The sequence below is a fragment of the Notamacropus eugenii genome, chromosome 4 (genome assembly GCF_028372415.1).
Source record: "Notamacropus eugenii isolate mMacEug1 chromosome 4, mMacEug1.pri_v2, whole genome shotgun sequence".
Taxonomy (NCBI): domain Eukaryota; kingdom Metazoa; phylum Chordata; class Mammalia; order Diprotodontia; family Macropodidae; genus Notamacropus; species Notamacropus eugenii.
The window spans coordinates 68,001,536-68,026,479 of record NC_092875.1 but is presented as its reverse complement, the minus strand read 5'-3'; the positions used below and the strand labels follow the sequence as shown (position 1 = coordinate 68,026,479).

Genomic DNA, 24,944 nt, shown 5'->3' with positions numbered 1-24,944 from the left:
CAGGCGGGGCCCCCGGAGGAGGAGACGTGAGGGAGAGGCCCAGGATGGAGCAGGAGATACGGCACTGCTCCCCAGGAGCCCAGCCCGGCAGGAGGGGGAGGAACGGAGATTCACGGCCGAACACGTGCGTCGGGGATGTCTGGCTAGGGAAGAGGCTTTGGGGGCGCCCTTGCAAACCTGAGGGGGCCTCCGCGGCACCAGCACTAGCACGGAGTCCCTGCCCCCCACCCCCCGCACTGCGGCATCCTCCGCGCGGAATCCCCGGGCCCACGCGCATGCGCCGCCCCCGGGCCGGGGAATCCCTCCCACCCCCATACCCTCTCCGCAGTCTGTCTCGAGGGGGGTGGAGGGGGAACCGGCTTAAACTGGAGCAGGGATGAATTATTGATTTGCTGAAAGGAGAAGACCAAGGGAACTGGAAACGGAGTGGGGGAGGGGCGGGGGCTCTCTTATGAGATTCCCCTCCCTCCCCTTCCGCACCGCGGTACATCCCGACGGGGCTGCCCGTTGCCATGACGACCGGGAGCCTCTGCTGACAGGCTGCGGGGGCGGCTGTTGAGCTGCTCGGGGAAGCCAGCCGCACTCCGCGCCTGCGCCGGGGCCCAGGGCTCACGAACCTGGGCTTCCCCTCCTGCGTGCGCGGACCCGCAGGTGTGGGGGGAAGGGCGGAGACTCCGCGGAAGATGCGGCCCAGACCGAGGGGAAGGGCTCTCCACCGCTCCCCCTCCCCCCAATGGCTACGCGAGGACGCGGGCGGGGATGGACGTGGAGGCGGTGGGGGCAGGAGACTAAAGTTAGGACCGTTGAGGCCCGCTTGGAGGGAAGTCTCCGGGGGAGCATCTCCGGGATCTGTACCATTCCGACAGCCGAGTGGATGGAGGGCAGGAGGCGGCCCGCTGGTCAGAGACTGGCCAAGGCGCTGGACGACCCGAGCTTCTCCACGAAACCAAAGCCCGTACTTTAAACACTGCTGTGCTTTCAACATCCTCTCATAGGAGCCAGTAATTGAAATGAAGCTAACTCCCCCCCACCCCCAAAGGGCAATGGAGTCCGGAGGGGTGGCGTGAATGGACTGTCACATATGGCAGAGGATCGTGGAAAGGAAGTCATCACAGAAATGCATGCGCTCACATGGGCTGTTCCCGGACTGCGAGAGCCAAGGACAGCCCGGAGCAGCCCAAGTTCTCCGATAACCTTGACACGTCTAGAGAGATGGGAAGCCCGACCCACCCCCAGGAGACGAGCTCTCCGGGGATTTTGTAATAATGAAAAATAAGAAATGTAGAGCATCCCCAAAGGACCAGCACGGGCTCCAGTCCCAGAGTAGAGCCACACTTAATACACAGTTCTTGAGCTCAATTGGACAGGCTTGACCCATCTAGGAAAATGGAACCATGGGTGGGGCTGGACCAAATGTAAATTCTTCCATTTGGGTCCAAACAATCATCTTCAGAACTACAAGATAGAAGAGGCTTAGCCATCCCAACAGTTCATCCGAAAAGCCCGAGTCCTATTGGACTTCAAGGTGCCTTTGGCGGCAGCCCAAGAAACCAGTGCCTTTAACGGTAGGATGAAAGAATAGTGTCCAGCACCCGGGAGATATTTAGTCCCCTGTCCTCTTCCCTGGTCAGACCCCATGTGGAATATTTTAGGTCACAGGAGCCAAATTTTAGCAATAGACAAAGTATAGATCAGCCAGAGGAGCTCAATCAGGATGCTGAAGAGCCTTGAGTTTGTGCTACTGTAGAAGGATCAATCAAAGCTTGGAGAAAAGGAGACATGAGGGGGACATGACAGCTGCCATCAAGTATTTCTGAGGCATTCATGAGACTTATGCTTGGCCCCAGAGGACAAAGCTAGAAGGAATGGGTGTCAGTTGCAAAGAGGCAGATTTAGGCTCCATTAAAGGGAAAACTTGTTAGCCATGAGAACTGTTGTTCCAGAGTGGAGTGGGCTGCCTCCAGAGGTGGGTTCTCTGTCACTAGATATCCCCAAGCAAAGGCTGGATGACCACTGAGCAGGTAGGTTATAAAATAGTCTGCTTCAGGCATAGGTCTGAGAGTCTACGGTTCTGGGACAGGGGAGGGTTATCTGGAGGGGAGAAGATAAGGAATTATAGGGAAAGGGATGAGGGAAGGGGAGGAAGATAAAGCTACAATCAACCAGGATGTGGAAGATACCAGGACTCCTGGAGAAAGACCCCTCCCCAAGCTGGTAGCTGACCAAGGTAACAGCCAGCTTGTCAAAAGAAAAAGGAATAGGGTGGGGATGGGAGGGAGGATAGATGGAGTTGGGAGGGAGGAGGGGAAGGGGGAGGAAGGGAAGAGCCTTGGTCTGGGAGTCTGCAGACCTGGATCCTACTGCTGCCTCTGTGACCTTGAACAAGTGTCTTCACTCCCCTAGCCAGTTTCTCTTGGGCTGCGAAATTGGGGAGCTAGACCTGCTGATTCCTAAGATCCTTTCTATCTTTCTCCTGCTTTCTCTGTTGCACACACACACCCACACACACACACCTCTTATCATCCTCTCACCACACGTTCTTTCCTGAGTGTTCACACATACACACACACACACACGCCTACTCACACGTGCCTGAACACATACACACATGGATCCTGGCACACTGAGTACCTGGCATCTTTCCCTACTCTGTTTCCTGGCCAGCACTGAACTCACACAACTCAGCCCTTCTCACATCCTCTGCCTGCTTTGTCTATGGGTGTGCTATCCCCAGCACCCACTCAGATACACACGTGTGGCATTTTACACACAGCCCCACATTTTCTCTCTCTCTCAACCCTCATGTTCTTTGATGCCCCTGTGCTGTCTCCCCAATCCCTGTATTCTCTTTCATTAGCATCTTCTAATACACCCCATCTGTGTGCTCTCTCTCTGTCTCTGTCTCTCTGTCTCACCACACTGTGTCTTCTTTCTTACACCCTCTGATTTCCATCTCATATCCAACATCACACAGCCTCGTTCTCTCATGTGTGCAATTGTTTGTCTCCCAACCCCTTTGTCTTTCTCACATACCCTTGTATATTCTTTCTCTCACTATCATACTCTCTCCTTAAACACCCTTGTTGTTTCTTGGACACACACGCCCATTTATCTTCTCTCACACCCATTCTCTCTTTCTCTCTCTCTCTCTCTCTCTCTCTCTCTCTCTCTCTCTCTCTCTCTCTCTCTCTCTCTTTCACTCTCACACACACACACGCACACATCCCTGTGTTCTGTCACTCACACACCTCCATATCAAGATGCCCCCCTTCTGTCTCATATTCCCTTTGTTCTCTTATCTTTCTGTCTGTCTCTCCTGCTTCCCCTCTCTGTCTCTCTCTGTCTCTGTCTCTGTCTCTCTCTCTCTGTCTCTCTGTCTCTCTCTCTCTCTCTCTCTCACACACACACACACACACACACACTTTTTCTCACAACAAGAGGTAGTGAACGATGAGGGACAGAGAAGGAGAGATATGAGAGAGAAGGAAAGAGAGACAGATGAGAGAGAAGAGACAGGAAGGGGAGAGAGGGAGAAAGAGATACAGGAAGAGAGAAAGAGAGAGAAAGAAACAGATGGAATAGGGAGGAGAGAGACAAGGAGAGATGGGAGAGAAAAAGAAGGGGGGATGGAGGAGAACATAGAGAACATAGGTGTGTGAGAGAAAAAACAGGTGTGTAAGAGAATATAGATGTATGTGAGAGAACAAGAATGTGAAAGAACACAAAAGTATACGTGAAAGAGCATGAATGGATCTTTCATTCTATGTTTCTCTCTCTCTTTCTCTCTCTCTCTCTCATCTTCTGCTATTCCCTCTCTTACACCCTACCTCATTCTATCTCACTTATCCATTGTTCTCTCTCACACACTGTTGAGTTCTCTCACATACCCATGTTCTCCTACACACATATATCTTTTTTCCTCATTTACACACACCATTACACACACTCTCTCTCACACACACACACCCCCCTATGTTTTTTCTCTTACAAACCCTTATTGTCTCTCTTTCACACACACACACACACACACACACACACACACACACACACACACCCCTACCTCTCTGTCCTCTCTCTTACACACACATCCTCTCACCCTCTGTACTCATACATATTTGGGCTCACACACAAACACCTAATTTTTCTTACACATCCTCTTGTACTCTCACACCCCTTACACACCCACATTCTCTCTCACATACCTCCATGTTCTCTCTCTTACCTTACATTCTGACTCTCTGATACCCCCATGTTCTCTCTTTGTCTTACACACTGCTACATTTCCCTCTCAGATGCCCCCATGTCCTCTCACACTTCCCCAGATTCTCTCTCTGCCACACACTCTTGTGTTGTCTCTCATCTCCCCCCTTGTTCTCTTATACACCCACATCCAAGTACACCCTTGTGTGCTCCCACAAATGCCCCCCATTCTCTCTTCTCACTTCCATCTTTCCTGCACAGACTAAGCCCCCTCAAATCTCCCTCCCTTCAGTCGTTTTGTCTTTACCTCCTCAGGTGGGAGTGTGGGAGAAGGAGGATGATAGAAAAGTGGGAGCAGGGGTGGGGAGGGAGATGAGGAACATGATGGAAGGAGCCCACCTGCGAGGAGAGAAGGGAGAGGGTACTGCATGGGCAAGATGGAAGGGGAGATTCTTATCCAGTGACTGCAGTTCTTCCACGACTGGCCCAATGCTGTGGGGAGCATCTGTGCTATTTTTAGAACAAGAAGGAGAGAGAAAAGGAGAAAGGGACAGCCCCAGAGAGAGTCCAATTGAAAAGAAAACTCCCTCATTCAGGGGGCTCAGGAACACCTTGTGCTTGGGCATTCCTCACAACCACTAGGCTGTCCAGCCAGCCAAAAAGAGAGGATGGGGGTGATGAGGGGCCTCCCCTATTTACCTGTTACCGTACCCACCCATCAAAGGTTAATAGTTGGGATAAGCCCTCCACCCCCAGTTGAAAGAGAAACTAAAGGTGGTACAAGTCATTTCTAAAGGAAGAGGAGGAAGAGGAAGCAATTTTTACCAAAAACAAAATTCAATTCACTCCTCGCCTGTTTATTAGCCACAATGTGAATCACAGAATGTCAGAACTAGGAGAGATTTCAGAGATCTTGTGGTTGGAACCCTTCATTTTCAAGATGAGGAGGGAGGGGCGGGGCACAGTGATGAGAGAGGTGCAAAGCCCGGAGCTGGGTGGGCTTACAATAGGATCAGAGATACAAAGTCTAGACAAGTCAGCAAGGTCCCTGCCCTCCAGGGGAAGGTTAAACTGCAGATACGGCTGACATTACGTGTCAAGTGTGTTAGAGAGGTTAAAAAAAAATACTCTGTAAATGTCATGTCTATCCAGGGAAGGCTTCCTGAAAGAGGTGGCATTTGAGTTGGGCTTTAAAGGATGGATGGGGATTTATCTTCAGCATTATCATTATTATTGTAATATAGCCTTTGACACTAACTGTGAAACCTTGGGCAAACCACTTAACCTCTGTCTCAGTTTGCTCATCTGCGAAATAGAAATGATAATAGCCCCTACCTCCCAGAGTCATTTGTGAGGATCCCACAGATAAGAGGATTTCTGAAGCGCTTTGCAAACCTTAAAGTCTTATGTAAATGCCAGCTATTATTCATATTATTATTAATGACAACTTATAAGAGGCAGTGGTGTAGTGAATAGGGGGCCAGAGTTGGAGTCAGAAAGACCTACCTCTAGCATATATTAGCTGTGTAATTAATACTGGGCAAGTTTCTTGACATCTCTGGGTCCCGAGGCCATTCTCTAAGGCTAACGTATAGACCTGGCAGTGAGCTTTATCACTAGAGGGTATTTCCACCCTGAATATTCCCTACAGGAATGAGATAATCAATCTGGACCAAAATAATCATCATCATCATAATAGCTACTGCTACTATTGTTTCTACATAATTTCTGATGCACGTATTTCACCTTAAAGCTTTCCAATTTTTCTACACACATTTATCTCAAGAGGATGCTCTGGCATGAGATGGGACAGGGAGAAGACAATGCAAACAAAAGTTATATGTAAAACAGTATATAAGCAAAATCATGGAGATAGGAAATCAAGTGGCATATTTGGCAGGCAGATCATAGCCTCATAGACCCAAAACGTGCATGGAACAGAGTGTGGCTTTTGTGGAGGACAGGAATTATAAGCCAAAAAGGTCTCTTGGCACCAGATTGTTGGAAAGCCTTGAGTGCCAGGCAAAGAAGGTTGAATTGGATGCACTAGATAGAGCTAAAAGGGCCAGTCCCACTTCAGGACCAGGGACAGAGCAGAGTTCAGCCCCAAAACCTGGGAGGAGACTTGCTGCAAATGGGGCATTGGCAGGAGTGAAGACCTGTACTAGCTAGAGTAGAGGCATGGGGCATAAATATAAGAGACAGTGTGGTAAAGTGGAAAGAGCACTTGAACTCTCACTGGAGTCAGAAATCACTCTGAGCCTCACTTTCCCCATCTGCAAAATGAGAATAATATATAGGGCCTGAAGTATCTAACCAAACAGGCCAAGCTGCTTTGAGGATTCAATGATGGATGGTCAAGTAATTCCTTAATGGGCTATAAAAATGTCAGTTTTCATCATCATCATCATCATCATCATCATCATTGAGGGAAGACACTTCAACACTTTGTTGGCTATGATCAGCAAGAGAGAGGAAGAAGTCAAAGATAGCACCAAAGTTTTGAACAAGGGAGAGAAGCGGAGTGCTGGTGTCCAAGACAAAAGAGAAGAAAATCAGAAGGGACAGAGAAAAGATTAAATAAACTTGTCCTTGGACTTGCTGAATCCGAGGTTCCAGCAGGACCTTCAGGTGAAGATGTCCTGTAGTCAGATGAAGATGGGAAACTAGAGCTCAGCTCTACACAGGGATGGCCATCCCCATGACCTGACAGTCACTCAGAATTGGTCCCCATCCATGATGGAGAATGCCCAAAGCCCTCTCTCTGATCACTGCTACCTCTCCTTCTCCCTAACTTCTCCCACTCTTCCACCCACCTTCCCCAATTCTCCCACCTCCATTCTGGCCTCATTTCCCTGCCTTTCTCTTCTTGACCCAACAGAAGCTCTCTGTTACTCTTTAATCCTTTGCTCCTTCATCTTATCAGCAGTTATGCTTTGCCAGGCTCCAAAGCTAGATTCCTCCATCCCCATTCCCAATCCCATCTCTTTCTACCTACTTGTTGGTGAATGCTGCTGAAGTCACCCCACCCTGCTAATTGGATTCTCTACAAATTTATGTCCTCTGATATCAACTTGGTCTTCACGGTTGCACGAAATGCTTTTATTGTGCTATGATTGACTACTTGTCAGAATTTCCACAGCAGCTCTTCCTGACCTTCTCTCTCCTCAAATCCTTCAACCCTCAATAGAGGACCCCAATTCCTACTCCATTGAGAAAAGAAGCCATCCATCCACCACCACCTCATTTACATCCTGATTCAAAACCATCATTCCTCATTCTCTCTTCCTGTGATCCAATATTTAAGGAAGAGGTGACCCTTCTTGCTAAGGCCAACCCCTTTACTTTTGCCCTCAACCCCATTCTCTTTTGTATCCTCCAAGAATTTGTTCCCTTGATCATTTCCTCTCTTTTTCTCATTTTTAGTCTCTTCTTATTGACTGGTTTCTTTGATGCCATCTGTATGCATTCCCAAATCTCCCCATAGCCTTAAAAAAGTCACTTGACCTTGCAATCCACTCATGCTCTTGTCCTATAGTATATCTGTTGTCTCTTCCATTACCAGAAAGGGTCTCCTGTACTAATTATCTCAATTTCCTCACCTGCCACTCACTTCTCAGTCCCTTGTGATCTGATCTCCAAAGTCACTACTAGACTGAAATTTCCATCTTTAAAGTCACCATCAGTTCCTTCCCTGTTCAAACCAGTGGTTTTTCTCCATCCTCATTGTCCTTGGTATCTCTGTAGCTTTTGACACTGTCAGCCACCCCCTTCTGCCAGGCACTCTCTCTTCCATTGGTGCCTGTGATATCTCCCTTTCTTGCTTCTCCTCCTACCTGTGTGACTGCTTATCCTCACTCTGTTTTGCTGGGTCATCATCCTTCTCAATTTCACCAAGTGTAGGTGTCCAGAAAGGTTCCATTCTGGGGCCTCATCTCTCTCCCTTGGTGATCTTGTCAGTTCCCATGGGTATACCTAAGTATCATTTCCATGCAGATTCCCACATCTGCACGTCCAGCCCTAAATCCTCTCTCCAGTTTTACCTACATCGCTATCCTCCTGATGTCCCATCAGATTCATTTCAAATTTCTGAAACAGAACTCATTATTATATTTCCCCCAAAATCCATCCATCTTTTGAACTTCTTTACTTCTCTTGAGGTCACTGCTATAATTCCAACCCATAGAAGGTTTGTCACCTCACCCTCATCTTGCTTTTCCATACACTTGCCAAGTCTTGTCAGTTCCCTCATCACAGCTCAGACATCCATCTCTTTTCCTCCTCTCACCTTTTACTCTAGTTCATGTCCTTATCACTTCTTGCCTTGCCTCAGAGCCTTCTCATTAGCTTTCCTGCTTCTAGTCTCTCCTCTCTCTAGCCTACTTCTACACAGCTGCCAAATTGATATTTCTAAAATATAAATCTCGTCTGTTCACAAAACTCTACTGCATCCCTGTTGCCTCTGGGACAAAACACAGCCTGGTATTGTAAGCCCTCAGCAGTGTGGATCCCACCTCTACTTCCTATCAGATTTCATAATATTCCCCCTTTTGTGCAATCTCTGTTACAGTCAAACTGGCCTCTAATTGTTTCCCCCTGTGATAGTACATCTTCTACTTCAATGGTTTTGTACTTATCCCTAGCATGTAGTCCCTCCTCGTTTCAATTTTGTAAAACCCCTGGTTTCCTTCAAAGCACAGCCTGGGCCTCTCTAAACTGCCCTGCTTATCTGCAGTCTCTCCTTCACTCTTGAAATTACTTAGTATTTATTGATTTGCTTTCCCATGGTCTCACTAGTAGAACAGAAAGTCCATGAGGGTGAGGATGTCTCATATTTGTCTGTCTATCCCCAGTACCTAGTATAGTATCTGGCTCTGAGGAGCCACTTACTAAATGTTTCTTGAGCTTAATTGCTGAAGAGTTTCAGAACTGTACATAGAGATTTGGGAGTCCTCCTTAGTGGTGCTAATTGAATCCATGGCAGTGGATGAGATCACAAATAATAACAACTGACATTTATCTGGAGTTTTACATGATCTCATCTGAGGTGTCCTCAATTTCCCCAAGCCCAACCGTCCACCCATTCTGCCACCTTTTGTCTCAGTATTCCAGATGAGATCTGACCCGGGCACACATAGTTTAACAGAACCTCACCTCCTCCCTCCTGGGAGCTTTGCCTTTCCCAAGGCAGTTCAAGATCACAAGAATTTTTTTGGATACCATCTTAGCCTGTTGGCTCGTAATCAGTTGGTAGTCACTAAAGCACTGAGATCTTTTTCAGACAAACTGCTATCTAACAATTACCTCCCTCATCTCATTCTTGTAAAGTCCATTTTCTTCACCTAGATATGAGACCTGACATTTATCCCTATTATATTTTATCTTATTAACTTTATGAAATCTACATTCTAGCCAAGTAAGCTCTTTCTGTATCCTTTGCAATCCAACCTGTTAGCCATCTTCTCCAGCTTTGTGCAATTATTATGATGGGGTATTATGTTGTAAGGGGCCCCCCAGCTCTGACATTCTGTGTCCTAAGGGCCCTCCCAGCTCTGACAGTCTCTGTTCTAAGGCCTCTCCCAGTTCTGATATTCTCTGTTTTATGATCCCTTCTAACAGAACTTAAGGGTCACAGAATCTCAGGTATGGAAGGGACCTCAAAGGTCAGCTAGCCTACCCTGCCCTTGTTTAGGAATCCCCTCTATTATGTCAGTAACAGATGTCATACATTCACCTCTTGAAAATTTCCAGTACGGGAGAAATACTACCCTTCAAGGCAGCCCGTTTCATTTTTGGACAGCTCTAATTGGTAGAGACTTTTTCCTTCCATTGAATTGAAACCTATCTCTCTGCAAGGCTCCCCTTTGCTCCACGCTCTGTCCTGTGAGACCAAGCCTGTATTCTACAGCCCATTTCTGTTCCAACATTCTGTGTTTGAGGCTCCTTCCCAATTCAATGGTCTATATTCTAAGGACTCTTCCATGTCTGGGATTGTGTTTATTCAGAGAACCCTCCCATCTCAGCTGTTCTAAGGGCTCTTTCAAACCTAACATTGTGAGATTTTAAGAAGGCATGACCCAGACTAGCAGAGAAAGGGCCACCATAATAGATAGACTTGCTATGGGGAGCAAGATGGAGGGGCCATTCTCCCCTAAACCACCATCAATCTGGGGAAAGAAAACCCAAAATAGATGTCTGGGGTTCAGCCACCAGACCTGGTCCACCTTCTACCTAGTGAGACTTGTTACTAGTTGCCCTACTAGTAATGCTGATTGACAGCTTAGCCCACCTCTCTCTTAGAGAGGAGAGGCAGGAGTAGCTGCCTATCATGCCTACCCTGGGTGAATCTCACCCAAGGTCAAGGCAAATACCTGGTCCTTCTAGGCTATTGACTGGGGCATTGTATCACAGAGAGGTCCGAGCTCCCTGTCTAAAAATACTCAGCCCCTCAGCTTAAACCTATCCCTCTGACACCTGGGGACTAGCTGAGGGAAGATGGGGCAAGAAGAAAGCTGAGCAAAGAAGGGATACCACCATCGCGCTCACTTGGTGTAGTGAAGGAGCCCTATAGTGGGTGGGAGCCAGGAAGGCCTGGGTTCTAGTCCTCAGTCTTTCCTTGATGCTGTGACCTGACCAAATGCCTTACCATGCTCCGATCCGGAGGTTCTCCAGCTATAAAAATGAGGTACTATTGATGTAGGGCTGTTGTGAAAGTCCGGTGAGTTAATGTGTGTAAAGCTGCTCAGGCACTGGAAGGCCCTAAGCACATATCTGAGAGAGATGTGATTATGTTACTCTTTTGGGGACAACTCAAACACCCCCTTTGTCATGAAGCCAAATAACCTCTCCTTCCTCTGAAGCCCAGGAACCCTGTAGTAAGGCCGATAGCGTCTTTAACATGTAAAACTCGGAGCACACAGAGTCGGAGGGCCCTTAGAACAAGGAATGTCAGAGCTGGGAGAAGCCTTCCAAGGGAGCCTGTCACCGACGGAGTGAACAGCTGGAGTTCGAAAAGTCCTTAGAAATCAGCCCGTATGCTTTACACTTGTGTTTTACCCTGAGGCTGGGGCGTGCTATGGGACTTGTCCAAGGTCACATAGGGAGTGAGGAGGAAGATGGGCATCCTCACGCACGTCCTCTGATCTCCAATCCAGAGAGCACTAGCTCCGCTCCAACGGGAGTGCTCTTGGGGCCAGGCTTCCTCTCCTTTCTCGAGCTGGGGAGCCCCCTCCACCTTCTGCGCCCCACTTCCCCGTCCAGGGAGAAAAGAGACTCGCGTGGCCGAGCAGGTGAGCACACGGCAAAGGCAACGGGTGCGCATGGCACCAGCTAGAGATGCTGCCCTGCGCTCCCCCGGGCCCAGTGCTCACCGACTCAGCACGAGCCCCGGACCCCGCAGGGGAGCGGAGATGGGGGGAGGAGGGGCGGGGCGGGGCGGAGCTTCGGGACCGAATGGGGGGCGGGGCCTGCGGGGCGGGCCGAGAACGTCACGAGGGTCTCGCGCCCGCCTGAGCCCACCAATCAGCGGGTCGGCGAGGACGTCCCCGGCACCCGGGAGGGCGCGGGCCCCAGTCGGGCGGGCGGCAGCGGCGGCTGCAGCGGCTGCAGCCCCCAGTGGAGGTGGAGACGGCGCGAGGCGGCGCGGCTGCTGCCGGCGCGGGGCGGGGCGCGGGGCGGCCGGGCCAGGGCAGGGCATGCACCAGCCGCCGCCGCCCCCCGCAGCCCCCTGCCCGCGCCCGCCCCGCAGCCGCCCCCCGGAGTCCCCGGGCCATGGTCCGCCGCCGGGTTACTGGCACTGCCCGCCCCCGCCGCGGCCCCGGCCCGCGGCCCTGGGGGGGAGCCCGCCGGGACCGGGAGCCGCGGCTAGGACGCGTCCGCCCCCGCCGCCTCCCCCAGCGCCCCTCGGAAACTTCTCCCGCTCCCCCTCCTCTTCCTCCTGCTGCTCCGCCCGCGGGCCCTGGAGCCCGAGCCCAGCCCCGCTCCAGCAGGTAGGCGGGCGGCGCGGGACAGGGCGTCCGGAGTCCTGGGGGGCCCTTGGGGGGCGGGGGGCAAGCGGAGAGCTGGAGGGAAGGGGCCGGGAAGGGCAGGGGCCAGCCCCGGGACTGGGGAGGCTACAGTCGCCCGGTTTCCAGTGCGCTGGACAGGGATCTGGGCGGGAAGATTGGGGGAGGGGGCGCAGGGTCCCTCAGGAAGAAATCCTGGGAGGGAGTCACCTGGGACCCTGCCCCACGACGGGGCCTGGCAGGTGGCCCCCCCAGTGCCTCCGCGGCAGGGGCGGGTTTGAGTGCGTGTGTGTTGATGCCGCACCGGGAAAAGAGACACAGACGGAGGGCGCCCGGTGGCGGCGTCAGGCTGGCTCGGGAGAACCTCCGCTAATTGCACCCTGCTGATGGGGTAGCCACTGGGGAGATGTGGGAGGGAGCCCCGGAGCCCGAGACACTCGGCTTGGGCTGAGAGGCGCTAGGCAATTAGCAGGGGCCGTTGCATAATGCAAAGACCTTCCTCCTTTGTCTGGAGGGAGAGGGGAGTCGGAATCGGAGCCCCAGGTTGGCGAAGAATCCAGCCCCAAGGGGAGGGGAGGGTCCTTGCATGGAGCCCATGACCCGAAAGAAAGGGGAGGACCCTGGCCGGGTAAGCTGCGCCTGTCCTTCACCCGGTACTGCCCATCTGCTCTATAGGAAGGCAGCTCCCATCTTTCCTGTGCCCTATCCTCCGGGCGCTTCCTTCTGGGAAAGTTGAAGTTCCTTTCCCCATGGGAGGGGATGCGGAATGCTAGAGCTCTGGGTCAGTTTCAAGGGGGACTCTTGTGGTTTCCTTCTGGGAAAGTTGAAGTCCCTTCCACAAGACGAAATGGAGATGCTGAGATTGAGAGTAGGGTTTCGGAGTAGATCTGGGATGGTTCTACCTCAATCTGGTTGGGGCAGGAAAAATCAGTTCCTTTTTTACCCCACCAAATCGGGAGGCCTGGGGGGAGCCTCAGTCCCTCTTTTCCTCAATTCCTTTGGAGAACTCCCTTCTCCAGGATGGTCTTTCTCCCTACCACCTCTCTGAGTCACTTAACTTAAACTAGTTCTCTGCCCTCTGCTTTGATTTTTAGAGTGGGAGATGTGCTGGGACTCCTCCCTGATCCCTTCCATGACTATGGGTCCCACATTTGACCTTGAGCAAGCCCCTTGTTTTCTTGGGGATAAAATGAGCAAGCTGGTCCCTCCCAACTCTCATGTTCTACGTTCTAAGGTCCTTCTCAACTGTCATGTAGCGTTCTAATGTCTTTCCCAGCTCTCAGGATGTCTTCTAAGGGCCCTCTCAGCTCTGATATTCTAGCTTCTAGGACTAGTTGTTCCCAGGAATTCATTCCAGCCATATCACCACTTCCCAGGGCTGGTAAACTATATAGGCAGGGACCACCAGCATGTGGGGGTGGGATGGGAAGAAAAAACCCTTCTCGTCTTCCCCCAGGACCTCCTGAGGCAGCTCCCTCAGGTCTTCCACTTTACAGAAAATCCACCCTCTAATCCCAGACTGCCTCAGCTGGAAGGGCCCTGAGACATCTCATCAACCCTCCCCCTGTCCTTTTACTCAGTTAGGAAACTGAAACCCAGAGAGGAGAAGGGACTTACTTAGTATCAGCCGTAGAGTGTGACCACAGCTGTCTCCTTTTACCCAAGAGACATAAGGAAAGAGGGTTTTTCCTGAAGCACACTTGGTCCATTTGACACTGAGCCCATCTGCTAGGGGTCCTTTTGGACACTCCAGTCTAGTGGTGACATTGGGAGTCTCCCTGAGCCTGCCTCCTAACCAGGACTCTTCAGAACTTGGGTCAGATAAAATGAGGTGGGGGGAGAAGACCAGAAACAGCATAGCAGGAGCCCCTGCTGGCTCTGGCTGAACTGTGTGTCCTGAGGCACTCAGCCGATGAGCCAGATTTCCAAAAGGTAGCTTCTGCAATGCATTTCTAGAAGGTCACTTGTTCCCAGTCCTCCAACTCCCCTCCCTTCTTAAACCCCTTTAATAGCCTTCAGCCTCCACAACCCTGGTGAGAATTCCACCGTGGTGATCCTGAGTGTGGATTGAAGGTGCAGCATTTGCTGGGTGGTAGAGAGTCCATGGACTTACACATAGAATGTCAGAACCAGGAAAGGCCATTAGGCCATGGGATTTCAGAACCAAGAGGGCCCTCAGGCCAGACTCAGAAGACCCTGTGAGCCAAGGGGCATAGAAAAAAACATTCGATAAATAGGGAAGGAGCATCAGATTGGGAATCAAGAGAACTGAGCTGCTTCCCCCTCACCTTTGCCACCACCCAACTCCCTCAAAGCATGTGACCTTGAGCACCAGGTCCCTTGTGCTATCTGAGCCTCAGTTTCCCTGTGTGTAAGATGAGGACCTTGGGCTGGCCAGTCTTCCTGTTCCTTTCAGCTCTGACATTCTGGCATGTTTTGTCCATAGTAACAAGTGTTCCTTCCCTCCTCGTGGCTTGCCAGCTCTTTGCTTCGACCTTTCTTTCTCTGTCTTTTTGGTTCCTTTTCCAGGCAGAACAACATCTCTGCCTGTTCACCTTGGGAGTATTTTTAACAGGTCGTTCTGAGACTAGGGAATGAAGGGATAATTAGCCCTTTGTTTGGCTGTGGGAGCTGGGCAGGCCCATAATCATCCCTCACATAGGCACCCGGCTTTATAGTTTACAAGGTGCTTCTGCAAAGTGATTCTGAATAATCTAATATTCTTTTTTGATTCTTACAAGAGCTCCAGAAGGTAGGTGGTTGAATTTTGTTGTCCCTTTATTACTAATGGGGAAACTGAGACCCAGAAAGAGGAAGTGGCTGCTTGTTGTCCCAGGTCCAGGCAGAGTCAGGTCTGTAACCCATGTCCCTTGACTCTAGCCCCTAGGGTCTTTCATCTATAGAAAGCTGTAGAAGGTGTCTTCTTCCTATTCAGAGGTTTCCTCCACCCTAGTTTTCAGAAAAAAGAGACATCTTCTCCCCTCCATGCTGGGAGCAGGCCATCACCCTGATGCCAAGATTTATCCTCCAACAACTTTGCCCTTCTGCTTCTCTGACCCACCCCCAACAGCCTCCCTCTACCCTGGCCCTCTCACCCCCAACCCCTACTCAGCCATGGACTCTTTCCCCAGAGCTCTGTCCCAAATTCCGCTCTTAGGAAGGCTGCCCAGATGAACCTTAACCAGGTTACAGCATTGACTCAGCCCTGAGCTGTCATAGGCTGGTGTTCTTGGTGGTTATTTGTGGGGCCTGATCTTCCTCTGTCACACTGGGACAGCTAAAATGGAGGGGCTAGACTAGATAGCCTCAGTTCCCTTTTAGTCTGTGGCCGTGATCGTATGATCCTCAGTGACTCCTCTTCTTGGGACCTCAATCTCCTTAGGTCTCAGGTCCCTGCTAGTTCTGACCCGTAAGTTCTATGGTTCTCTGATGGACAGGGAAGTGCCCTCCCCACTGAGGCCTGTCTAGATAAGTGGTATGGGTTTACCTGACAGCAGCAGGCATTAAGTTAGACTTAAAAAGGACATCCTAAGGAAAGTCTAAAGCACTGCTGGAGAACTGAAGTGAAGTGTGAGAACTTTTCTGATGGTCTCACTTAACCGGCCTATCCTCTGCCTCCCTGAGGTCTTCTGTTTTAGGAGCATGAGTGAGTAATTTTGGGGACCAGAAGCTTGTTCCCATACCTGGCCCAACTAACCAGGGAGCAGAAGACACTGAGGAAATCAGCGTAAAAGGAATCTGCAAGTTAGATCTGAGTTTCAGTTTCCTCATGTGTAAAATGTGTCAGATTAGATGGTTTCTAAAATCCCTTTCAGCTCCAAATCCTATGACCCCTTCAGTTTCCTACTCCCATCTCTGTGTATAGATATTAGAGGGCAGAATCTTAAAAGTAGACTCACAGGATTCCAGGAATTTACTAAGTTCCATTTCTGAGCAGGAAACCACACAATAGTATTTCTGACAGCTAGTCCCTCTGTCTACTTGAGCTTTCTACCCATTGGAGTGACCCATTGTATTGTCAGTGGGCCTTCATCACTGATAGAGGTAGTGACGCCTGTGTGGAGAGTAAAGTGGGCCTGGGAGTCAAGAAACCTGGCTGTTCATGTCCTGGCTCTTACCGGTTGTGTGACCCAGCCTGGCGAGGCTTTACCTCTCCCAAGCCTCAGCTTCCGCATCTGTCAAATGGGGGTGCTGATCCTTTGATCACTTCCCTCCCAGGGCTTATAAAGCTTAAAGAGCCCTAGAAATAGAAGCTGGCATCATAAGAATTTGACTCTATTGAGATTCATGTTAAGTTCATAGGAGTGGGTTGGAAGGGCTTGTAGGAATTTTAGAGCTAGACAGCAGCTCAGAGATCACTCAGCTGGCCCCCACGCCTGACCAGGAATCCCCTCTGTGGTATGCCGGAGAAATGGACCGTCTTTGTTCCCATGCCATCCAATGACAGTGACCCCTGCCTTGCATCATTGATGGGGCCCTCCTGACTCACAGCCTCCCCTTGCTGCTCACAGGTTGGTGTTGACAGTGGGAGGCTGAGCCATGCCGCCTCAAGATCAGCAAGCAGTGAGCCCAATCCCTTTGTCCCAAGAGCCATGAACAGCTGTAGGTACAACGGGGGTGTGGGACAGCCCCCAGGTGGTCTTGGCTTCTCTGTCCATGAGCCTGAGGGCCAGCCCTTGCAGGCCCTCGGTGGTGGGGGTACCAGTCGAAGCTCGGGCCTGGAAGTGGTTGTGTCTAAAGGGGAGCAGGTGCGGGTGTCCCCGGCCAGCCTGCATGACAGAGTGGAGGAGGAGGAGGAGGAAGAAGAGGGAGACCGTACTCCCCGGAGAGGCCTCAGGAGGACTCAGAATGTTGGCTACCGGCTTGGGCACCGTCGAGTCCTCTTTGAGAAGCGGAAGCGGCTCAGCGACTATGCTCTGATCTTTGGCATGTTCGGCATCGTGGTGATGGTGACTGAGACAGAGCTGTCCTGGGGCGTCTACACCAAGGTACTGCTTTCTCTTGTATAACACTCTCCCGAGCAGAGCCTGGTCTCCTGGGAGACTGGCTGATGGACTCGGTAGGGGCCTCCCCAGATGTTTTCTTCCCCGGTGTTTTCTCAGGCCCCCCTCTCTCCACCTCCTGCCTCTTTCTCTTCTCTTTGAACCCCAGACTTTAAAGCTGTGGCATTGGATGGGTCAGAGCAGGGGTCTCACTCTGGGGTCCACGAACCCACAGGAGGGCCATGGATCAATGTCAGGGCATCTTTAAATGGGGATGGGGAAAAAATGACATCTTTGCTTTCACTGACCTTTAGCTGAAATGTGGTTGGTTTTTATAGTTTGACTTTTACCATGACTTCAGTTTATTACATGAATGAGATACACTGGTCCTACCAAGTTAAACAACCGACTCCAAGTGGATACAAGCTGGGAGGCTGGCTTATTTTAAACTTTCTTCTGAGAAGGGAGGGGTCTGTGATACAAAAAAGTTTAAGAAGCCTTGGGCTAGAGGATATTGTCTGGAGAAAGAGCACCTGGCTCCAAGTGATTGGAGGTCTTGCGTTCAGTCCACTAGTGGTGTTTATTACCTACATGACCTTGGGCATGTTGCAGTGTTTCAAGTGAAGAAAGCAGGGTGGGACTAGACCCTGAGGCCCCTGGGACCTTCCTTCTGAGCTAGTCTGGAATTAAGGCTAGGGGAGGAGCCAGCTTGGCTCCTACCTACTCTTTGTCCCCAAGGCCAGAGCATTTTGTGGAAGCCTTTTCTACTTAAATAAGTGTCTAGGAGAGAGCCCAAATACTGGGAAGAAAGACTCCAGACAGGAAAATGCCAAGGAAAGAGGAAGAAGGGAGAGAAGGAACCCAGATGACTGGAATCAGAGGGGAGAAGGGGCTCCTCCAGGTCCATGTGCTCCATGTCCTCTGGGCCTTTCACCCACTGCTCTGATTCTCTAGAGGCTGGGGTACCTTAGACTTGCCCTTTCAGGTCTTCACTTTGCTTATCTGTCTGTGTAGCCCCTGGGCATCAGGAGGAAGGTGTCCCCTGCTCTTCCAGCATGCTGACCTCCCAGGTTTTTCAGTGAGGATGTCTAAGATCTAACTAGTTTGTGGTCCAGAAAAGCTAGGATAAGAGACTTAAGGATGGCCAGGTGTGACTATGGGCAAATTATTTCCACCTCCCAGAATCAGTTTGGCTATCTGCAGAATGAGCATGATAATACTGACCACCAGGAGATGCCTTCTGTTAATCCATTGTGTTTCCTACCCATCCTTTTCCTCAGTTAGCCCTGGGAGATGTGGTTGATGTGTGATGGCAAAGGCCCAGGTCTGAGTGCTGGTTCTGGAGTGTCTGGTTGTGTGATGCTGGGCAAGGGCTTCAGTTTGGAGCCACGCCAATAGTTAGACTTACACTCCAGACCCCACTTTTTTGTAAGAAATGGTGGTGAACTCCAGAGGCTCCAGATCCTTGTGATCACCTAGGGAGGAGAATGGAAGAAGGCTGAGAGCCAGCGAGGTGCCTGCCTCCCCCCCCAGGAGGCCAAGTTGTCTGACTGCCATCTCACTAGGCTTCCTAGTATATCACCTGACCTCCCAGGGCACCACAAGGATTGTTCCTCTTTCCTCATAGCCCTGTTTTATCCCTAGACCTGCCTCCAACCTATTACCAGAAGGAAAAGCTGGAGGAGGGCTTTGCTGTTGTCTAGGAAAGTCCTGGCTTTGAGGTCAGAGGGTCTGGGTTCAAATCCTGCCTCTTGTAATTAGTGACTATCTGACTTTGGGCAGATCACCTGATGTTTGTCAGTCTTCCTTTCCTCCTTTAAAATGAGGATGGTGTAAGCCCTGTGTTCTGAAGTTCTTCCTGGCTCTAAATCTACCCCACAACTCTCATGGACCCATTTCTCTCTGTTCCCAGGAGTCTTCATATTCATTTACACTAAAATGCCTTATCAGCCTCTCCACTGTCATCCTGCTGGGTCTCATCATTATGTACCACGCCCGGGAGATCCAGGTGAGTGCCCCCTGCAATCCCATCCCAGCAGCAGAGGGCAGATCCTTCTGGTCATCCGGGCCAATGCAAGTGGGTTTACCTTGACATCTGCTCCAAGATGCCAGTCAACCTGGGCTTTCCCAAGTGTGCATTGGGCTCATTTAGCAAACATTGATTCAATGCCTACTATGGATGGAAAGACAAGAATACGTCAATTCTTATTCTCTAGGAGCGTATTTCCTTCTGGGGCAATAGGCATACCATCAGAGAGGTAATGAGCAAGTAATTGAAGCAGGGGTACGGGATGGGAGGAAGGTTGTCTCAAGCCTCTCAAGTGAGCCACTGGGACATAATGGTCTATAAGGCTCTGATATCCCAGCCCTGACATCCTGCATTCTAAGGGCCCTCCCAGCCCTGACCCCCTGCGTTCTAAGGGCCCTCCCAGCTCTGACATCGTGTGTTCTAAGGCCCTCCCAGCTCTGACATCCTGTGTTCTAAGGGCCCTCCCAGCTCTGACATCGTGTGTTCTAAGGCCCTCCCAGCTCTGACATCCTGTGTTCTAAGGGCCCTCCCAGCTCTGACATCGTGTGTTCTAAGGCCCTCCCAGCTCTGACATCCTGGGTTCTAAGGGCCTTCCCAGCTCTGATATTCTGTGTTTTAAGAGCTCTTTCAATTCTGACATTCTGTGGTTTCTGTTTTTCACATTTAACCTAATTTTATTCATGCTTTCTTTGGGATACGTATCATTCAGTAAAAACAAAATATACCTTACCATATATATCTTTTAACCTACAATAATGATGTACCTTAATGATGTCCATGCACACAAGTCTACCACTAAAATTTTAACAATCAATAAACAAGTACAAGTAAGACTTGTAGGAGCTTTTTATTTAGAAGTCATTCCTACTCTTTCTTTGTAGCTAGATCAAGCACCTCCAAGTACATATTTCTACACCCAGTGGGTGCTTTACATAAAATGAACTCTTAAGTAAATTGAACGTAAGACTCAGAACAAGCCAACGTAATATTCAGCCAGGCGGGCAACAAACCATAGTGCCAAGTGGAGGAACTTTATTTGCAAATAAATTTCCAAAGCTGTTAACTTTCTATAATTAAATAGAAAAAATGTGCTGATTTACTAAAATAAATAAAGGATGGTATAGTAACACTTCACTGCACAGAATGCCCACCAGATCACTATAAACAGTAACTGATTCTGGTAAGAAGCTAATATACTAACCCTGGCTGATCAGGTTGTGAAGCTCTGTGAGTGGTCCATGTTTGGTCACATACCTCGGCTAACGTGGACTGACTTTGGCCTTCCTTTTCAGTAGCTGCTGGTATCGTGTGTTGTAAGAAATGTGTACAGTACAAAAAAACTTAAGTACTCAGGAATGAAAAATATTTTAGGAAAAAAAAATAGATTGTTTTTTTCCCAAGCAATTATGCACAGTCGCACTGTATAAATTTCAAGGCAAGATTTTTTTCCCCATGTAAAACAGATAACGTTTTACCAAGATGTTTTGAATGGGTTTAGTGCGTTTCTTTTGTCTCCCTGCATTGCATTATTTTGTTCTGTTTTCTAATTTCATGTGCAAACAACATGCCAATTTCAGAGAAAAACTATTTTATGTATCAAAAGTAATTTTGGATTTTAAAAACCAAGAACCCAAGAAAACCATACTGAAATGACACCACTTGATTCAAGGAAAAAATGACTTATAGTGGTGAAGCCCATTTCATGAGAAAGAACTGTCTGCTCTGAGTTTAGTTCTGATGTTTCAGAATGCTGCTATAAGTTTTACTGGGAATCTGGGGGGAAGATTCCTAGCAGAAGGTGTGAATGTGGCCAGCCCCAATGGAACCCTCTTCACCTTCGCTTTCCCCAAACTCCCCAAACTCTGCTGGCTCCCTGTTTAGCATTTCAGTATATCCCTTCCTGCCAAAGAATGTGTCCAAGGAGCTGGTATAAGTGCCTTCCTTCTCAGTTGGTTCATCCTTTTTACTTCACAACAAATTGACCTATGAGAAAACTTTCCCCCACTTACAAGCCACAATGCCAAGAAAATGGATGCAAAGATTCCAAGAGTCAAATTTGCTGTGCCTTTTTTGCATTTTTCCCACCCTCCTGACTTTGATATCAAATTTTTCTCTTCCACTTGGGACCCTGAGCTATTCAAGTCATTTAATTTATCAATTAGTCATCAAGTCATTTTATCCATTTAGTTAATTAATTTAACAATATCACTAGACTCCTTCAGTAAAGGAATTCAAGTCATATTTTGGATTCTTCTCCCTTTTTCAGCCAGTTGCTGCGATACTTCCTCAGGGGCTGTTTGAGCTGTAATGAATCCTTGGCTTTCCTCTCCTTTGAACTTGCCTTTGTTTATCAGAATGTTCTTTCCACTTAGAAAACTCTGTATAAGTGTGGCTCCTAACTTCACTGTCTTTCCAAACTAAGTTACCTAGATAGGATGACAAGCTCACATTGTGGTTACAAGTGTGACTGTTCTAGGCCACAGTATTTCTTTTCATGATGTTCTGGAGAGGACCAGTAAGGTTCCGTAGAGAAATGGGTTGGGTATCAAAGGCAAGATCCTTCAGATACTTTTCATGATCTCCATCCAAATATTTTCAAGGATCTGTGTGTACTCTCTCTTCATCAGTGACCTCAGAAAGAGCTCTTGGGTCACACTGAACCATCAAAATTATAGGCCAGTCATGGTCTGAAAATGGACACATTCTGTGTCCTTAAGGGCCCTGCCAGTCCTGATATTGTGTGTTCTAAGAGCTCCCAAGTTCTGACATTCTGCATTCTAAGGGCCCTCTCAGCTCTGACATTTTCTTTTTTTAAAACACTTATTAATGCTTTTATACACCGCTCCCACTTCCCAGTGTCCCTTCTCCCTAACGGAACATTTCTTTGCAAACAGACAAACCAGTCAATTGACCAAGTCTGCCTGCCCGCTCCTTGTTCTGTACCCATAACCCAGCACCCTTCTCCCAGGAGGAGAAGCCACACTGGGCATCAGGGCTGTTTTCATTGATGTAATTGTGGGCCTCTCAGAGATTGTTCTGGTCTCGCCGGCTTTGCTCCCCATCACTTCCTGTGTTTCTCCAGATTCCTCACAGTCAGGCATCCTTTCTCCTCGCACTCCCCTGGCAGGCTTTGTTTGGCTATTCTCAAGTCTAGGGGCGCCCCTAGTGCTTCATTCCTTTCCTGCCACAGAGAATGATGATGAGATGTTCTGTCGCATAGGCCTTTCCCACCCCCTTTGATTTTCTTGGGGTAGATGCCCAACAGAGGAGCCACCAGGTTAAAGAATACAGACATCGTTTTTAAACAGTGCATTTCTACTGGTGCCTTTGGCCCACCTCTGGTGTTACTTCCCAGCTTGCCACCAGGATGGGCCCTCCCTGGCGAGGAGATGACTCATCAGAACCATCCTTGAGAGAGAAGGCGCCTGGTGCGCATCATTCTGCTCTGTCCCAGCTGTACCTGGCCTCTTTCTCCAGCTACATGCCATCCACTTGTCCATTCAGTCTGACTTGGGGAGTAGTTTTGTGACTGGTAGGGTACGCTCTTTCCCCAAGTGCTTGCATCATCTTCACAGCTCTGCCCCTCTTCTGTTCCCTAAAGGATTTTTAGGCCTGACCATCTTGTCTCAGGGAGCCTTCTTTACTTGGGCCGTGATAGACATGCTGGACTTGGAGTCTGGAAGACCCAAGTTCAGATCCTCCCTCAGACACTACTCACTAACTAGCTGTGTGACCCTAGGCAAGTCATTCAGCCTCTGCCTCAGTTTCCTCAACTGTAAAATGGGAATAATAACATCACCTACCTCCCAGGGTGGTTGTGAGGCTCAAATGAGATATTTGTAAAGCGCTCAGCATGGTGCCTGACACATAGTAGGCATCCCAATGCTTCTTCACCTGCCTCAGGGGCTTGGCCGGTCCCTTCCTGCCCCTCCCCAGCACTAAGTCTCCTCCCCTTCTACCTTTGCAGCTCTTCATGGTGGACAACGGGGCTGACGACTGGCGCATCGCCATGACGTATGAACGGATCTTCTTCATTGCGCTGGAGCTAGCCGTGTGCGCGGTGCACCCCGTTCCCGGCCAGTACCTGTTCACGTGGACAGCCCGCCTGGCTTTCACCTACACCACGTCAGTGGCCGATGCAGATGTGGATGTCATCCTCTCCATCCCCATGTTCCTGCGCCTCTACCTCATCGGCCGTGTCATGCTCCTCCACAGCAAGCTTTTCACAGATGCCTCGTCCAGAAGCATTGGGGCCCTCAACAAGATCCATTTCGACACCCGCTTTGTCATGAAGACGCTCATGACCATCTGTCCCGGTACCGTCTTGCTCGTCTTCAGCATCTCTTCCTGGATCATCGCTGCCTGGACCGTGCGAGTCTGTGAGAGGTGCGCCTGGCGCCTCTGGGGCTCGCAACCTTCCTCCCCCTTCCAGTCAGTGCAGCCTTGACCCTCTCTCTTCCCTTGGGGCTCCTTGTGACCCTGAATTAAGCCCCTCCTACAAAAGCTCTGACCTCAGCTCTTCTCCACCCACCCAGGGTCCCTCTGACCCCCAGTTCTTCACTCAGTGTGGCCCTGATTTCCCCTTCCTTTGGTGGTCCCTTAGCTAACCCCCTCATACTGAGCCTCTGTGACCTGGGTTCTTCCCCTCCACCCAAGGTCCTCATGATCCCAGCTCTTCTCCCCCTTCCATTCTTAGTGTGACCTTGACTCACCCTTCCCTGCAAGTTCCCTGGGATGCCCAGTTAGCTCCCCTCAGACCAGGGCTCTCTGTTCCCAGCTCCTTTTCTGCCCCTTCTATCCTTGGTAAGACTCTGGCTCCTTTCCCCCTGGACTCCCTGTGAACCTTAGCTCTTCTCCTGCCCTTCCAGTCTCAGTGAGGTCCTGATTTCCATTTCCCTCTAGGTTCTCTGTGACTCCCCACCCCCAACTCTGCCATCCTGAGCAGGCCTCTATGCCCCTAGCCCTCTTTTCTGCACCATGGAGATTCTGGGATACTAGTTCTCCTGGTGTGCTCCTCTCTGACACCTCCCTAACTGTGTTCCCTTGGGGTCCTCATTGACTTCCCCCCAATCCTTCTCTTATCTGAGACCTTCTATGACCAAGATCATGTGTCTCTGGGGCCTTCAGGGCTCCCCACCCCAGTACTTCTCTGTTCCTGAGGCCCTCTGTGACCTCTGATCTTCTGGGACTCCTAAGGTCTCTCATATCCTGAACCCACTGCCCCAGGTTCTTAGTGGAATTGGGGTGTAAGTGATCTCCTTGCCCTGGACCCAGCTCCAACTGCTGCCCCAACTCTTGTTTCCTCTGACACAGGGGAGCTCCCTGCTCCATCCTGCCCCCCTTTCCTCTTTTCTGATTCCTCTTGACCCTCCTTCTAAGCAGCCCTGGAAGCTGGAGAAGCTGACAGACTATCATCTGCCTTATGCCCTTTGGGTAGAGGCCCCTTTTTCTATCTGTTCCCCCACTGGAGTCAGATCTGAGTGGCTAGAAGCATCATGCTTGCTACTTGGGGCAAGAAGCCTTGGCAACATGGTGGATGGTATGGGTCTCTGGCTTCCCAACCCCCCTCCCCTCTCTCTCTGTCTCTCCAGAGGGTAGGCAGATGCTTCATTTAACCACCTCTCCTCTTCCCTCCCCTTGCTCCGTCATCTGGTAGGGAAAAAATGTGAGTTGGCCTCCCTGGCACAGAGCTGTTCTGCTCCCCCCACCCTTCCCTGACTCATGCCCGTC

General features: G+C 50.1%; 1 protein-coding gene across 2 annotated transcripts in view; it reads left to right on the top strand.

The window, feature by feature from the left end:
- The first annotated feature begins 1,039 nt into the window (after window positions 1–1,039).
- KCNN1 (potassium calcium-activated channel subfamily N member 1) overlaps window positions 1,040–24,944 on the top strand; it is a 39,738-nt gene continuing 15,833 nt past the window's right edge. The window contains exons 1-4 of one of the 2 annotated variants that reach the window (XM_072601681.1): window positions 1,040–2,021; window positions 16,715–17,191; window positions 19,098–19,193; window positions 23,182–23,600. In XM_072601681.1, coding sequence (XP_072457782.1) covers window positions 2,007–2,021; window positions 16,715–17,191; window positions 19,098–19,193; window positions 23,182–23,600 — 1,007 coding nt within the window. In that variant the 5' untranslated portion in view covers window positions 1,040–2,006. Of the gene's footprint in view, window positions 2,022–11,894; window positions 12,189–16,714; window positions 17,192–19,097; window positions 19,194–23,181; window positions 23,601–24,944 lie in introns of those variants that run through there. The other variant, XM_072601680.1, reaches the window with a different exon arrangement.